This window comes from Manihot esculenta, chromosome 16 (genome assembly GCF_001659605.2).
Source record: "Manihot esculenta cultivar AM560-2 chromosome 16, M.esculenta_v8, whole genome shotgun sequence".
NCBI classification, from domain to species: domain Eukaryota; kingdom Viridiplantae; phylum Streptophyta; class Magnoliopsida; order Malpighiales; family Euphorbiaceae; genus Manihot; species Manihot esculenta.
The window spans coordinates 29628545-29645259 of record NC_035176.2 but is presented as its reverse complement, the minus strand read 5'-3'; the positions used below and the strand labels follow the sequence as shown (position 1 = coordinate 29645259).

Genomic DNA, 16715 nt, shown 5'->3' with positions numbered 1-16715 from the left:
GTTTTTCAATAAAATTATAAAAAAAGTGTTAATTAAATATAAATACATTATATTTAAGAGTTTTTGACGTATTTTACTCGCTCTTTAAATAATTCTATATAATAAAAATCGCAAGAAAATTGATGAGAAAGATTTAGGAGATTTAGAAAAAGAAATTACACATCTATAATTATTTTTTTCCTTTATTCTTTTAATTTATTTTTTATAATTCTTGTAGAATGATTTTGAATAATTTTTTCTTGAATTATTGGTTATAATTTTTTTTATTAAAATACATGATATATAGCTTATGGTCCGGACTCTTTTTGAATTTATTTGAGTTGATTTTTTTTTATTTAAATTATTATTTTATTTTAAAAATTAATATTTTTGAATATTATTATAGTGGTCGAATAGTTTTATCTTAAAATTAATATTGAGGAAACTTTGAGAACTTATTGTGAATTATTTTTAATAATTAATTTAATATTATTTTCAAGAGTTAATTATTTATTTTATTTTTTTAATTAAAATTAAATTATTATCTATATAAATTAATCGAATCGAATCATATTTACGTTAAATTAAAATTTCTATTAATATACTCATGGATATCACCCGATGAAATTTTGAAAAAGCAGGTTAGTGATATCTAGTTGTAGATGAGTATCATAAAAAACACATGATTGAATATATATTATTGAATTGTATTAAATTAAGGGCGATAAGGATTAAGACAACAAAGCGACAAGAAATTATATAATAGCCTAACAACTTTGCTAATAAAGTTTATCATAAAACCATGGATATATGTGGGAGAGATATTGGGATATTTTTATTTGAATTATAATAAAATATTAATTAGATATAAATAGAAACAATTTAATTTTTTATAGACTAAATTTATTATTTTTAAAATAAATTACACTTTAAATTTTAAATTTTAATATAATTAATAGATCAATCTCACTATTTTTAAAATTTAATATTTATACTCTTATATTTTTATTGAACACTTATAATCTTATACTTTTATGTTTATATATTTTGTCAAAATCAGAGATTATACCATTCTAAAATCAGTTGAAAACGAGAAAAAATATTTTTAATTTTAAAAATACTATTTAAGAAAATCATACCCTCTCTCTTCTTCTCTATTTGCTTTCCGCCGCATTATCTTATTCCCCCATGAAAGATCAGATGAAATCGGTAGGTTAATAACAAGAATTTAATTAGTCAGACTCTTCTCTGCATTATAAACGGTGTAGATTAAACAATATTAGATTATTAAATTCAGTAAGAAGGTTAAGAAAAGGGCGATCTAGGATAAGCAGTATTCGATTCAAATTAAAAAAATTGATCGAATCAAATTAATTTGAAATTTTAGTTTAATTTTTTATTTATTTTGATTCGGTTCAGTTTTTAATTTTAAAAATTTTAGTTATTTCAGTTCGGTTTTGATAAAAAAATCAAAAAAACCGAACCAAACTGATTTAGTGATAATAATATGTTATTTTTAATAATATAAAAAAATTAAATCATCTTAAAATTAAAATATTTTAATTAAATTTTAAAATATTAAAAATAAAGTGTAAAAAATAAAAAATTTATTAAAAATTGAAATCGATCAAACCGAATTGAGTCGAACTGAATCAGACCGATTCGGTTTCTGACCAAAATCGATTTGATTCGATTTTTATAAATACTAAAATTTTGATTTTCAATTTATTCGATTCGATTCGATTCAATTTTAAACCAAACTGATTTTAAACCAAACCGACCAAATAGCCAATCAAGTGAAAAACTACAAGGACCTGCATAGGGGAATCATTCCCCAAAATTTTAACCCGATGATCTGCCATTTGTATCCATTAATCAATCCTTTTGTAGCCCCTTTCATAGAATTTGAATAAATAATCTTCAATTTTAATAAAATCTCCTAGGATGGGTCAGTGATATGAACTTGATAATACTGGAAATTTAGGAAGAGCAGGTTTCATATCTTTCTTGGATCCTCAAAAGCAGCCTTCTCTTCAAAACCAAGAACCCAACAAATACCAATTTGCAAAATCGCTGCAATGCCAACAAACAATAAGCCAACTTTTTGCCCTGCGTTCATTTCGTGATTTTTTTGCACTGCTTTTAAGATGTGGTGGAGGTCGTGACACGCGTGGAGGTGGTGATGATTTACGTGCTGGAGATGATGGGAATGGCGATCCAAGTGCAACAGGTGATGGGGACAGTAACGGAGGGGTTGAGGATGGTGGAGATGTTGACGGTGTCGGCGTCGGTGTTGTTGGAGGTGGTGATAATTTTTTTTAAAAAAAAAATTATAATTTAATTTTTGAATATTATGATAGTTAATAAATTAATTTATATATTTTTAAAAATTTATTTAAATATTTTTTTATCAATAAAATAGTTATTTTATTTATTTTTATAATTAAAAATATAATAAAAGTTCAAATTACCTTTCTTTTCTTCTTTTACTTTTTTATATTTTTTAATGAAAATAAAAAAAAAATTAATGAAAATAAAAAAAAATTATTAACAAAAAAATAAATATATTTTAATAAATTTATAAAAATATAAAAATTAATTTTGTTAATAATAACAATATTTATAAACTAAATAGTAAATTTTTTTTTATTAAGGATATTTTTAAAATTAAAAATATTTTTTTTAATTGATGTTGAGATGAAATGACCTTTAATTTTAAATGAATAAAAATATATAAATTTAAGTGTTTAATTTTAAAATTAGCGAGATTTATTTATTAATTATATTAATTAATTCAAATAATTAAATTATTAGTTATTTTAAAAATTAAATACAAATGTAAATAATTTAAGGAAATAAGAATAGGAAATTAAGAGAATAAAATTTGAAATCTTTTACATTTATTTAAATACACTTATCATCATATTAACTCTATGAATATATTATAAAAATCTACTATTTTTTTTATTTCACTTTTATATATAATATCGATAGTTTTACTTTTGTTTTGTTTCATATCGTTCTAAAATTATTATTTATTTTTTTAAAATTATAATAATATAGAAGTTAATTATTATAATTATATTATATTTTATTTTAAAAAATATTTTAAAATATCTTTTAATATTTAATAAAATTTAATATATTTAATATGAATATAATTATAAATTAATAAAAAATATATCTTTTAATATATATAAAAAATAAAGTGATGACAGAGTCTGCAATATTACATTATAAAAAATCAAAAATCAAAAATCAAAAATCAAAATTATCATATAAAATATCAATGACATTATCTATTCTCACATTTTTTTAATTGTTTATTTTTACACTGATATATTTATATATTAATTTTATTTGATAAATAAATGATAAATTTTATGAAATTTTGATAAAAAATAAAGGATTTTTTTTTTTTAAAAGAACTAATTTTGATTGGCCCTCAGCCATGGAAGTAGTCATCCAATGTCATTTGAATTAACTTGAATCCTCCCAAATCACATGCTACTAATTTAAAGGCTCGCTCAATAAATAATTACCATAAATAACTTGAAATGAGTGTGTTCAACATTTTCAATAATTTATTTATGGAAGACTTACTAAACATGTTTTTATGTATTTTTTTAAAAATAGGAAAGACTTACTAAATATTTTTTATGTACTTTTTTTAAAAATATGAATAAGGGATTGAGAGAGTATAATTTGAGAGTTTTGAGATTTATCTCACATTTATTTGGATGCACTTATTATCAGACTAAATTATTGAGTGCCATGTTTTATATATTATAATAGTAAAAATTTATATATTAATTATATTATAAAAAAAATTTTTTGAAAGCAAAGCTATTAATTGTATTAGTAAAATTCTATTAAATAAAAATGATATCATTTCAAAAGAGAGACGATTATACTTAATAGATTCTCTAGAGTATGAGCAGTTAGAGTAGTATTATAAATTTTATCAAATAAGAAGAATTGCCTATTATATGCTGTCAAATTAGTGTTTTCAAAATTGCTAGTTAATGTCAATTCTGTCATAAATTCCGGCGGAGCATAATTACCAAAATCACGCAATCACATACTTGTTGGTTTATGATTTCGACGAAAAGGTACTCTGAAAAAATCACCCCAACCAAACTTGATATCTTATTTCTTCAACCTCAATCCCACATGACCCAGTTTCCAACATAAATAGTAAAAAATAGTTAGTTTTTCGTATTGAAATTTTACAGTAAATACAGTACCATCTCCAATAAATTTCTTTCGCTGTTTCAAAGGTTGCCGAATGTCCAAACAAATTTTAACTCTCATAAGGTCCGGCGACATAGTTGAAACAGTTTTCATATCATACTCTTTATAGTGGCCAATAAAATTCCCGACCAATTTAGCCAACGTCTCATTATAATAACCAAAAGTGAGATTTTTAGTCAGAACCAAAAAATCAGAATGAGTTAGAGGGATATATAGATGATTTTCATTACCTTGTATCTCATTCCAAACAAGCAGGAATCGATTGTACAACCAAGAACCCCATTCTCTATATTTTCAAAATCAACATTATTAAAAAATTGAAGTAAATATCTTTTTGTCTCTAATTCCATAATAAATACCCGTCTAAAGGAGTATGCATATTCTAAAATTTAATTGGATTATATGTGAGAAACATTCCTACTATACAGAAATCATAAGTGACGATCAGAATATTTTTAAAATTCTTAATAGGGAAAAGAAAAAATTAGGTTTAAAAAAGAAGAAAATGCGAGAATATCGAGATATAAAGGGATCACATAGGAAACATGTGTCGAAAGTATAAAAAATTTATATTATATTATAAAAATTGAATAATATTTTAAAATATTTTAAAAATAAAATTATAAGATAAACATAGTATTAAAGTTTATGCAATTACGCTATATTGCTATGTTCATTTAAATGAGGAATTAAGTTTGCATTTCCTCTATAAATATTTTTAATTTATAATATAATATAAATATACTTTAATAATAATAGTATAAAAACAGTAAATATAATTTATTGTTTAAAACATAACAAATTTAATAATAAATATATTTATAATTATTTCATTAAATATTTAAACTTTATCATGCATGTATATTTTAATTAAATATATAACTACAATTTAAAATGTACATAAATTGAAATTTATTTATAAACAATAAATCAGCTAATTATTGCTTATTGTTGATACTAAAATTAAATTAAATTTTTTTAATTAAAATCAAATTAAATTAAAATAATAAAAAATTTTAAAATTAAATAAATAAAAAATTAAATTAAAATTTTAAATTAATTTAATTCAGTTAATTTTTTTAATTTCAATTAAATACTACTTAACCGTACAGAGTGAGGTGGAATTGACGTATGCGGTATTAGAACAAAGTAACTTTATCTATTCTTTTTTATCAAAATAAAAGAAAAATAGCAACACAAACAAACAACAAAATGCAATCACACACAGAACAAGATAGAAATTTCGACTCCCACCTCACACACTGCCCCACCCATTTGAAATTCGTGAATCACTTGCAGCTTATCACAAAATCTTCTCTCTCTCTCTCTTCTTGTTTTTTCAAATAAATCTTATTTAATATAATATTTCAATTAAAATTATTTAAACTCAAATTTATTTATAACATATAATTTATTTTTCACAAATAATAAAAAATAAATTACATATGTATGGTCCAAAACGCGACAGCTGCATAACCGTTTTTCTTTTCCAGTTGCCCTCCTTTTTTAAAAGGTATGGAAATTATGAATAATTACATCACATAATAATAATAATAATAATAATAAAAATCTTAATCTACAATTTAAATAATTTTGGTGGATTACCTAAAGATCTCTCTTCATTGTTTGATTGGTGGAGTAATGTTATGCATTTGAGTGGTGCCGTGTACGCAGTCGGAATTGCCACGGAGTTTAAGCCGAATTCAGTTTTTGATTGATTTTTAGAGGATCTGCTCTTCGTTTCAGCTTCGAGATTTCGGCAATTGAAGCCACTAGCAATCTAGGGCTGTTTTTGCTGACAATTCAATTGCAGGTTTTTTTTAATGAGTTTTTAATTTTAAACTTCAGCTACCGCTTCATTCAGTTGTGAAAATATTTTGGAACCCGTTAAAAGATTCTTGCAATTTTGAGTTTTCAATTTTTAATTTGTGTATTAGAACATGCATGACACTCCTGTGCTAATGGGAAATTTTAGGTTTTAATTTTAATTTGGGTACTAGTAGTTGATTAACTTACGAATAGCGCCAACTTCCTTTTTTTTTTTTGGTTACAAGACTTTGTCAGTTTGATTGAATTGCTCTTTTGATTTGTCCCCCCCCCCCAAAAAAAAAAAAATAAAAATAAAAAAATAAAAAATCTGTTGTAGATGGGATTTTTTTTGGTTGTGTACTACATTCGTTTGATTTGGCTATTGGGTTTGATTTACACCGGGAAACTTTGGTTGCGTATTATATGTTCTGAGAGCAATTCAGCTGAATTTGTTTTGTGATGCAGTTGTGAGGCTATCGCAAATGAGCATTACATAATGAGGTGGGAGTTCCGCTGGGATTGTTGTCAATGGGCAACTCTGACAATAAAAGATCTGATTTTGTTGATATAGTTAAGTCCTGGATTCCTAGGAGGAGTGAACCAGCGAATGTGTCAAGGGACTTTTGGATGCCCGACCAGAGCTGTAGGGTATGTTATGAGTGTGACTCCCAGTTCACCATATTTAACCGTAGGCATCACTGTAGACTTTGCGGTCGAGTTTTTTGTGCCAAGTGTACTGCAAGCTCAATTCCTGCCCCATCCGAGGACCCAAGGACAGGCAGTGAAGATTGGGAGAGGATCAGGGTATGTAATTATTGCTTCAAGCAATGGCAACAAGGGACAACAGCCGTTGATAATGGGACCAATGTGGGTAGCCCTGGGCTCAGTCCATCACCATCTGCAACAAGCTTGGTCAGCAGCAAGTCCTGCTGCACATGTAACAGCAGCAGCACTGTTGGTTCAACTCCTTGCTCGAGTGGGGCTTACCAGAGTGTGCCATATAGCTCTGGTCTTAGTCCTCAACAATCTGCTCCAATGGATCGAACTGTGGTTGAACAAGAAAATTTAACGTGTGGAAGGAGCTCAGATGCTCCTGCAGCTGCTTTCTGTTCATCTGCAAACCAGTTTGGCTATTGCATGAGTAGGTAATTGGTCCTCTTCTTTGTCTGTGTATTTTACATCTTTGCTTTCTGAATATTGCATGGCAGTGAGACATTTATGTTTGAATGCCTTATTTAGAGCAAGTATGAACTTAGGAGGGAACTGACAGGACAAAAGATTGGGATGGAGAATCTATCCTGGTGCCTGATACCTCCTGTTTAAGATAGTACTTAGCTTCTTTACTTAATAATCTAATAATTGAGTGCTGTTGATGCATTTAAATATCGGAAGATTTGTTTTGATATATATCATGCTTCAATGCTCTTCAATTATTAATCCATGATTTATTTCATTCTCATCTTTCTGTATCAGGAGTGATGATGAGGATGATGAATATGGTGTTTATCATTCAGGTTCAGGAACGAGGCATTTCTCTCATGCTGATGGTTATTATGGGCCGGGCACTGTTGATGATATTGACCACATGTATGAACCATGTGGAATAATGCATGAAGATCAAATCGATAGAAGCATAAGTTGTCCACCATTATCTGAGAATTTTGATACTCAGGTCGTGGACAAAATTAAGAATGACGGGGAAGAAGCTTATAGACATGATTGCAATGAGTGTGAATCTCCTTCTTATGGTGTGAATGGTGCTGATGCTGAACCTGTTGATTTTGAGAACAATGGGCTACTCTGGCTCCCTCCAGAACCAGAAGATGAAGAGGATGAGAGAGAAGCTGTTTTATTTGATGAGGATGACGGTGATGAAGCTACAACTGGCGAGTGGGGTTATTTACGCCCTTCAAACAGCTTTGGTAGTGGCGAATACCGCAGTAAGGATAAATCAAGTGAAGAGCACAGGAAGGCAATGAAGAATGTGGTGGAGGGGCACTTTAGAGCTTTAGTTGCACAGCTTTTGCAAGTTGAAAATCTATCTGTGGGTGATGAAGATGACAATGAAAGTTGGTTGGAAATAATTACATCTTTATCCTGGGAAGCTGCTACCCTTCTTAAGCCAGATACAAGCATGAGTGGAGGAATGGATCCTGGTGGATATGTAAAGGTTAAATGCATAGCCAGTGGGCGTCGTAGTGAGAGGTAATGGTTGAAAATGTAAAAAAATTTGTATAATTTTGATTTACTGATAATGTAATTCTGCAATAATATTTATTGCTTTTTGGTAATCTCCGGTGCTATTCCATTTGTATGTCAGTGATTGTAATTTTCAACAATTAAACGGAGCTTCATATTATCTATTCTGGATAATGAAGTTTTTTTTTTTTAATTTTAATGTTTGAAATTGATTGTACTGAAAAAATGCTTGAAATGGTCTGTTGCACTATACTGTCTTTTCAAATATTCAGTTACATTTTTGTATTTATATAATGTCATGGGAGAATATTCAGTTTTGGTTGGCAGATTTTATGCGTATCTGATTAGTTTACCTGTTGTATATGAGTATTTATTTTTTATTTATTATCCTTTTCAATTTGATTGTGATTGTATATGAGTATATATTGAGCAACATTTTGAAATTGTGTTGCTGGCTTTACTGGTTCAATATCTGATTAGTTTACCTGTTTTACTGCTATCTGCAGTATCCATAACACTGACGAGATTTTGATTTTGAATTTTTTGCTAGTATGGTGGTTAAAGGAGTTGTCTGTAAGAAAAATGTGGCTCATCGTCGAATGATGTCAAAAATAGATAAACCCCGCTTTCTAATCCTTGGGGGAGCTTTGGAGTATCAGCGTGTATCTAACCATTTGTCAAGTGTTGATACTTTGTTACAGCAGGTTATAATTGTTCTAACTTCAGCTAGCTTGTTTTGAAACCTTAAGTTTTGTGGATTTTCTTTGAGGGATCGAGCCTATGAAACATTTCTTTTTCATTGCTTCGTTTTTGCTTTAAATAGTGCGCCTGCTACCTGTTTTTATGTCATTATGCTCTTTTCAGGAAATGGACCATTTGAAGATGGCAGTTGCAAAGATTGATGCTCATCACCCTAGCGTTCTTTTGGTAGAGAAGTCGGTTTCCCGATATGCTCAAGACTACCTTCTGGCAAAAGACATTTCCCTTGTTTTGAATATTAAGAGGCCACTTTTAGAGCGGATAGCCCGATGCACTGGTGCACATATAGTCCCTTCAATTGATCATCTCAATTCACAGAAACTTGGTTACTGTGACCTGTTCCATGTGGAGAAATTTCTCGAGGAGCATGGCAGCGCAGGGCAAGGTGGGAAGAAGTTGACTAAGACGCTGATGTTCTTTGAGGGTTGTCCAAAGCCTCTGGGTTTCACTGTAAGTTTTTGCAGTCTCTAGATAATTGCACACACAAAGTGGAGTTGTATAATTTACAATAGCAGAGTTTACAATGCTGCTATGTGGAAAACTGGCATACTCTGATCAAAGTCAGTGCCTCAATGGTATCATTTTGAGTAGTTGACTACTTGTTCATTTTGGTGAGACATTTCCTTGAATTTTTGTTACTGAGAAACACAATGGAGCATGGTCTAGGAAGCAATTGGAAACCTGATTTGTAACGTACATCAATTAGGTTGATTAATTAGTGTGGGATTGCTCTGTGCTTAATGCTGGGGCCTGTGGATATGTTCCAGTTGCATTATTATGTTGCTGATGTAATTTGGCAAGACATGTAGATTGTAGAGTACCTTAGCTACCTATTTAGACTTGCTTAGGGGCTGTAATTGCAGGATAAATATTGTAATTTGTAAAAATAATTAAGATAGATTTTTTTCCCCTTCATCAGATTTTGCTCAAGGGTGCCCATGGAGATGATTTGAAGAAGGTGAAACATGTGGTCCAGTATGGGGTTTTTGCAGCTTATCACTTGGCACTAGAGACTTCTTTTCTGGCTGATGAGGGTGCTTCACTTCCAGAGCTCCCTTTGAAGTCTCCATTAACTGTTGCATTACCTGATAAACCGTTAAGCATCGACAGGTCCATTTCTACTATACCTGGTTTTACTGTCCCAGGAACTGGAAAGCTGTCAAGTTGTCAACCTCCAAGCGAAGTACAGAAATCAAACAATGATGTCATCTCAGATGTGCCCTCACCTACCAATTTTGAGCTTGTTTGCAAGTCAGGATATGCTGATTCTACTTCTCCATCAAATAGTTCTCAAATTGAGTACAGGAACCTTGGCTCAAACTCAACTGAACATGCTGGTTCCTGGACTTCTTTGTCTCCTCTTGGGCAGAACACCTCAGGTCCTTGCCATAACAAGCTATTCTCTGATCATGTCCCTGGGAAGGATTATATGACAGAAGCTGAAGAATTGTTTCAGGGCAAAAAAGCCAACTCTGATAGTCCTTCATATTATACATCTTTGGAACAAGGTACTGGTAGTGGCCATGCTGATGAAAATGTCTTAGCAGTAAAGCAAGATGGTAACAATCATGAAGAGATTGGATCCTCAAAGGAGGATTTTCCTCCATCACCTTCAGACCATCAGAGCATTTTGGTGTCGTTATCAACAAGGTGTATATGGAAAGGAACTGTGTGTGAACGGGCACATCTTTTTCGAATCAAATACTATGGGAGTTTTGATAAACCTTTGGGGCGTTTTTTACGCGATCATCTTTTTGATCAGGTACTTAATGTGTATAATTAACTAGAAGAACTTTTCTTTTGCAATTGCTACAATATGTTGATGTTTGGTAAGCTTACCTTTTCACTAGAATTACCGCTGTCGTTCATGTGAGATGCCATCAGAAGCTCATGTTTATTGTTATACTCACCGGCAAGGCAGCCTTACCATATCTGTTAAGAGACTACCAGAGTTTCTTTTACCAGGGGAGCGTGAAGGCAAAATTTGGATGTGGCACAGGTGTCTACGATGTCCACGTAGCAATGGCTTTCCTCCAGCCACCCGAAGGATAGTGATGTCTGATGCTGCCTGGGGTTTGTCCTTTGGGAAATTTTTGGAGCTTAGCTTTTCAAATCATGCAGCTGCAAGTAGGGTTGCTAGCTGTGGTCATTCGCTTCACAGAGACTGTCTTAGGTTTTATGGGTATGCTTTTTTTTTTTTTTTGTTTATGTGCCATTTATGAAATGTACAGATTGAAAGAGGAGCTGTTTTCTTGTATTTCTGCAATTTTCCAGGCTCATGTGAAAATAATGCCTGCAATTTTCTTGCAATTTTGTTTTGACGTGAGCAGATTTGGGAGAATGGTTGCTTGCTTTCGCTATGCTTCAATTGATGTTCATTCAGTTCATCTTCCACCATCAAAACTTGAATTTAACTATGATAATCAAGAGTGGATTCAAAAAGAAGCAAATGAGGTGCAGCAATTGTTAACCCTTGTTCTTTTTTTGGCAAAAAGCTTTGTGCACACTAATACTTAAAAGATTGGTCTTGTCTAACAGGTGCGTCAAAGGGCTGAACTTCTGTTTACAGAAGTGCAAAATGCTCTTCATCGGATTTCAGAGAAAATATTAGGTGAAGGATCACAGAATGGTGACATAAAATCATCTGAATTATCAAGATTTCATGTAGCAGAACTTAAAAGTATACTGCAGAAGGAGAAAGCAGAATTTGAGGTACACATTTGGCAATCCTTCTATTCCTTTTCACTTCTCCCCCACCAAAATCCACAAAGAAATAACCAAATCTATAGAAGGGAAATACTTGCATATTCAAATACATGATATATGAACCATGTGCAAACCAGGCTATTCATGAAGTGATTAAATTTGCAAAAAGAGATAGGCTCCAAATACTTTTGCCAGGTTCAACAATTCATTAATGGGAGATTCAGGGATGATTATCTGATCTTATTTTCATTTTGCTATTAACACAGTATTCTAATTCATTTGGATGTCGTATAATATGTTTTACATAATCATACTTGTATCGTGGAGACTTGTTAATTTTGCTTGCAGTCTTGGTTTATCATATTAAGCAACCATATACTGTCTCAGTTGTGATTAATCAATGTAGAAAAAGGAAGCTTACATGTTCCTTGTGGCCAAAACGAGGCAATATATATTTCTCCAGTTTTCTCAAATTTCACTTTGTTTTAAGGAAAATTTATTCTTTAACTTATCTGGTTATTGATTCAAACTATTGGAATTCTTAGGAGTCCTTATTGAATACACTATCTAAGGAAGTGAAAGTTGGCCATCCATTGATTGATCTTCTTGAGGTTAATAAGTTAAGGAGGCAGATACTCTTCCATTCATATGTTTGGGACCAACGCCTGATTTATGCAGTTAGTTTAAGCAACACCAATCATCAAGAAAGTATGAGGAACTTTATTCCAAAACTCGGGGGAAAACGGATCAACTCTGTTGAGAGCCTTGTTGAGATGGATACCTCTCCTAAGCCTGGAAAAGGTTTTAGCAATTGTGATTCTGTTATTGTGCATACAAAGCCTGAGCTAAATCTTAATCAAGGAGGAAATGATGGCTCTTCTCGCCAGTCAGTCAGAGTACATGAAGGGGGCAACATACGTCTGGACCTGAAGCTGAAGGATTCTGAACATTGTCTTTCTTCTTGTGAAAATAGCAATGAGAAAATTGACCCTTCAGAATCTGGAAATGTTATGCGAAGAGTTCATTCAGAGGGTGAGTTTCCAATTGTGGATAATTTATCCGACACACTTGATGCGGCATGGACCGGCAAAAATCACTTGGAAAGTATGATACTTAAGGAAAATGGTGTCTCTCTTCCTGATTCAAGTCCAGTACATTCAGTTGTTCCAAATGTAGAATTGGAACGTTGTATTGTTGACAAAGGTGGGATTGATGTTGTTCATTCTCTTGATTCTGCATTAGGTGCAAAGGTGCCTCAAAATGTTGAAAACTCAAGTGGGTTGGGAACGCCTTTTCCTAATTTATACAGTTCATTCAAAAGAACTTCTTCATTAAATGCTCAAAAGCTTGGTATTAATGAGTACAATCCTGTTTATGTCTCACTTTTTAGAGATTTGGAACGGCCAAACAATGCTAGGTTGCTTCTGCCTGTTGGCGTTAATGACACTATTATTCCTGTATTTGATGATGAACCCACTAGCATTATAGCATATGCACTTGTCTCATCTGATTATCATCTCCAGATGTCTGAGCTTGAAAAACCAAAAGATGCTGGGGAGACTACAATTTCACTGCCACTCTTTGATTCAGTAAATCTACTCTCGTTCAACTCTTTTGATGAATCGGCTTCTGATATTTACAGAAGTGTTGGGTCTATTGAAGAAAACATCCTGTCCATACCTGGATCCCGAGGCACTCAAATTTTGGATCCTCTCTCATACACCAAGGATTTGCATGCCAGAGTTTCTTTTACAGATGATAGTGTTCAAGGAAAAGTGAAATATATGGTGACTTGTTACTGTGCAAAGCGGTTTGAGGCCTTAAGGAGGATTTGTTGCCCTTCTGAGTTAGATTTCATACGATCTCTTAGTCGCTGTAAGAAGTGGGGAGCCCAGGGTGGCAAGAGCAATGTTTTCTTTGCTAAAACTTTGGATGATCGCTTTATCATCAAACAGGTTACAAAAACAGAGCTGGAGTCATTCATCAAATTTGGACCAGCATATTTTAAGTACTTATCTGACTCGATCGGTAATGGAAGCCCAACTTGCCTGGCAAAGATACTTGGTATTTATCAGGTATTTGTTGTTTCTTTCACTTTGCACAACCAAACATGGGAACCTAGATCAGTTTAGCTAATTTTTCCCATCTCAATGTTGTTATGAACACCTTTCATTTGGAGACTGGTCTTTTTATGTTTCCAATAGGAGCTTTTAGTTATGCTTGTCACTTTGTTCAGAGTCACATATCTTCTATTTGTGTTAAAGTTAGAATAATAAAAAAAGAAAAATAAAGAAAATAATCTGAGACGATTTATGTGGTTTAGTAACGAGAGCCTACATCCAAGAACATGAAATCTCAAAGGCTGTATCTCATAATACACTAGCTTCCCCGGAAGATCCAAGACATATATTGCACAATACTATAAGTTAAGAGATTCTTGGATTAAATAGGAATATAAAAACATAAATTACTCTTATCCATTTAGGAATACAAATCGTACACTAAATAAGAATAACCTCATGAAACTCTCCCTTAAGTTGGAGCATCAATTTCAATTCTCCCTTTGATGAGATTCTATATAGAAGCCAAAAACTCCCTTACAACCCGATACAAGAACTTGATAAGCAAACACAAACAGTAGCACTAAAGCACAAGGCTGCAACACTCCTAGCTCTAAAGTACCAACAATAATGTACAGTAGCCTCAAAGTAATAGTGCTATCAGGTTCAGCAACGCCTACACAAAAACACCATTACCCACAAACCAGCTCAAACCTTTCCAAAGGTGATGCTGGCTAAGAAACACCAACACAAAAAAACTCGCTGTGTTGCACTTCCCTCTCCAAAGAAGATGCTGGCAAGGAAAAAAAGAAACAGTAACCCAAACAGCTCATGGTGGCTCAAAATAAATTTTTGTGAACATTATTGATGACTAGTATCTATAAACACTACTGATAAATAATACTTGTGGACGGTGCCGTTAAAACAATACTGAAACCCAAAGAATCAATTACGGTTGCACCATGTTAATGTTACAATAACAAAGAAAATATTTTGAAAAGATGTACATGGCTTGGCTGCAAGAGCCTATGTCCACGGAGGCAAAGCCTTAAAGCTAAAGGATTATATCTTTATTTTATTGTATTCTATATCATAATACATAAGCTTCTCAATTTATATAAAAGACCCAACACAGAGTATGATGCCATAAATTAAGGGATTTTTCAAGTAAATAGGAATATTTAAACTCAAATTATTCTACCTATTTAGGAATACAGATCTTACACTAAACAAGAATAACTTTTCCGTAATATGCCTTAAGTTGGAGAATAGATCCTTTCCCAATTCCAACAGTATGGATGAGGTTCTTGTCCATTTGGGAAAAAAAAAAGAGTGTATGTAACTGAGGTGAATTTTTTTTATTATTTCTAAATTTCTTTTAGATTATAATGTAATTTTCACTTAATAATCTGGCCCTTTTCTTATTACTAATGAATAATTTTTTTTTTAATTTTTATTTTATTCTTTTATGTATTGTCTTGAAGGTTTCATCAAAACACCTAAAAGGAGGGAAAGAAACCAAAATGGACCTTCTGGTAATGGAGAATCTCCTATTTAAGCGAAATATTGTACGGCTTTATGACCTTAAAGGATCTTCCCGATCGCGATATAATTCAGATACAAGTGGGAGCAACAAAGTTTTGCTGGACCAGAATTTGATCGAATCAATGCCAACTTCTCCAATTTTTGTAGGAAATAAAGCAAAGCGTTTGCTAGAGAGGGCTGTTTGGAACGATACTTCATTTCTTGCAGTAAGTTGTAATTGCATTTAACTGCTCCTTTGCCTCTCCTACACTCAAGTAATGATGTCACCTCAGTGGTTTTCTCTTTATATGTTATTTCTTTTCCCTACTTGTCCCTGTTAGGAGACTGAAATCTGAAAGTGCACCAGGTAATTCCAATTCTGGGAAGGGGGAACTGGTATTTTACTCGTTAACCCTGTCTGTTGTGAGATTTCAGTGTTCCTTTAATTTCAATTTGAAGAGAATTCTGTGAAAAAAATTAATGGACTGGCTTGCGATTTCTTATGATCTTTTAAGGCTAGTTAGTGATTGCTACACCTGAATCTCATGTGGTAGTGTTCACCATTTAGTAAAGTTTTATCTAGCATTTATGTACTCTTTTAATTTGTAGTTATGTGTTGCCACAGTCTATTGATGTAATGGATTACTCGCTATTGGTTGGCGTGGACACTGAAAGGCACGAGTTGGTAATCGGGATCATTGATTTTATGAGACAATATACGTGGGACAAGCATCTCGAGACCTGGGTGAAGGCGTCAGGCATCCTTGGCGGGTCTAAGAACACGACTCCGACTGTGATCTCACCCCAGCAGTATAAGAAACGATTCAGAAAAGCAATGACAGCGTATTTTCTTATGGTGCCGGACCAGTGGTCTCCCTCTACAATAGTCCCCAGTGAGTCTCATTCAGACCTTTGTGAGGAACGCTTGCAAGGTCAACGTGGTGCATCTGTTGAGTCATAGTGGTGCCCCTTTTGCTTGTACATGCCAGGATGTAAGATGCTTTTTAATTTCCCCCCTTCTTTCGCTTAGTTGCACCTATATTTTTTTTTCTTTCTTTTCTATTGTAATTTTTGGTGGTTTACCACGTTATGTCATCTTCATATAGCACAAGTTATTTTCATAGAACCTTTTCCTTAGAAATTTTTCATCAAGGAAATGTGCAAAAGTGACTTATTTTTGGGCAATGCATTATGGTGGCTCGGCCAATCTGTAGAAGTATCTAATGCCTGTCATAATTGTGGTAGTTGAATACTCTTATTATGTAAAAGATGAACCATTGAGGTATTCAACAATCAATTACAATAAACTCCAGTAGTTCATATCCAGTTCATCTCTAAACATTTTGTCCAATAAAATTGGAGAGAATAAATAAACAGCTGTATCCTTTAGCATTGAACTTGCAGTAGCATGGCTGGCTCATTTGG

The 16715-nt window shown here is 32.2% G+C and overlaps 1 protein-coding gene across 4 annotated transcripts; it reads left to right on the top strand.

Moving 5' to 3' along the window:
* The first annotated feature begins 5501 nt into the window (after positions 1 to 5501).
* Positions 5502 to 16479, top strand: LOC110603181 (1-phosphatidylinositol-3-phosphate 5-kinase FAB1A). 4 transcript variants are annotated; one of them, XM_021740880.2, is made up of 12 exons: positions 5502 to 6046; positions 6508 to 7183; positions 7557 to 8247; positions 8792 to 8945; positions 9106 to 9450; positions 9920 to 10762; positions 10851 to 11182; positions 11331 to 11454; positions 11539 to 11712; positions 12252 to 13781; positions 15251 to 15517; positions 15916 to 16479. In XM_021740880.2, exons 2-12 carry the CDS (start codon positions 6571 to 6573, stop codon positions 16249 to 16251), a joined length of 5409 nt encoding a protein of 1802 aa, XP_021596572.1. In that variant the 5' UTR covers positions 5502 to 6046; positions 6508 to 6570; the 3' UTR covers positions 16252 to 16479. The 4 variants fall into 4 exon arrangements, with proteins under 4 accessions (XP_021596572.1, XP_021596571.1, XP_021596573.1 ...); XM_021740879.2 differs by having other exon boundaries at positions 5504 to 6046; positions 6508 to 7187; positions 7516 to 8247; XM_021740881.2 differs by lacking the exon at positions 5502 to 6046 and having other exon boundaries at positions 7041 to 7183; positions 7516 to 8247.
* The last annotated feature ends 236 nt before the right edge of the window (positions 16480 to 16715 follow it).

Coding starts and splice junctions, on each gene's coding strand:
- LOC110603181 (XM_021740879.2), top strand. CDS start 6,571: ATGGGCAACTCTGACAATAAAAGATCTGATTTTGTTGATATAGTTAAG. Junction 10,763..10,850: donor GCGATCATCTTTTTGATCAG/GTACTTAATGTG, acceptor CCTTTTCACTAG/AATTACCGCTGTCGTTCATG. Junction 13,782..15,250: donor AGATACTTGGTATTTATCAG/GTATTTGTTGTT, acceptor ATTGTCTTGAAG/GTTTCATCAAAACACCTAAA.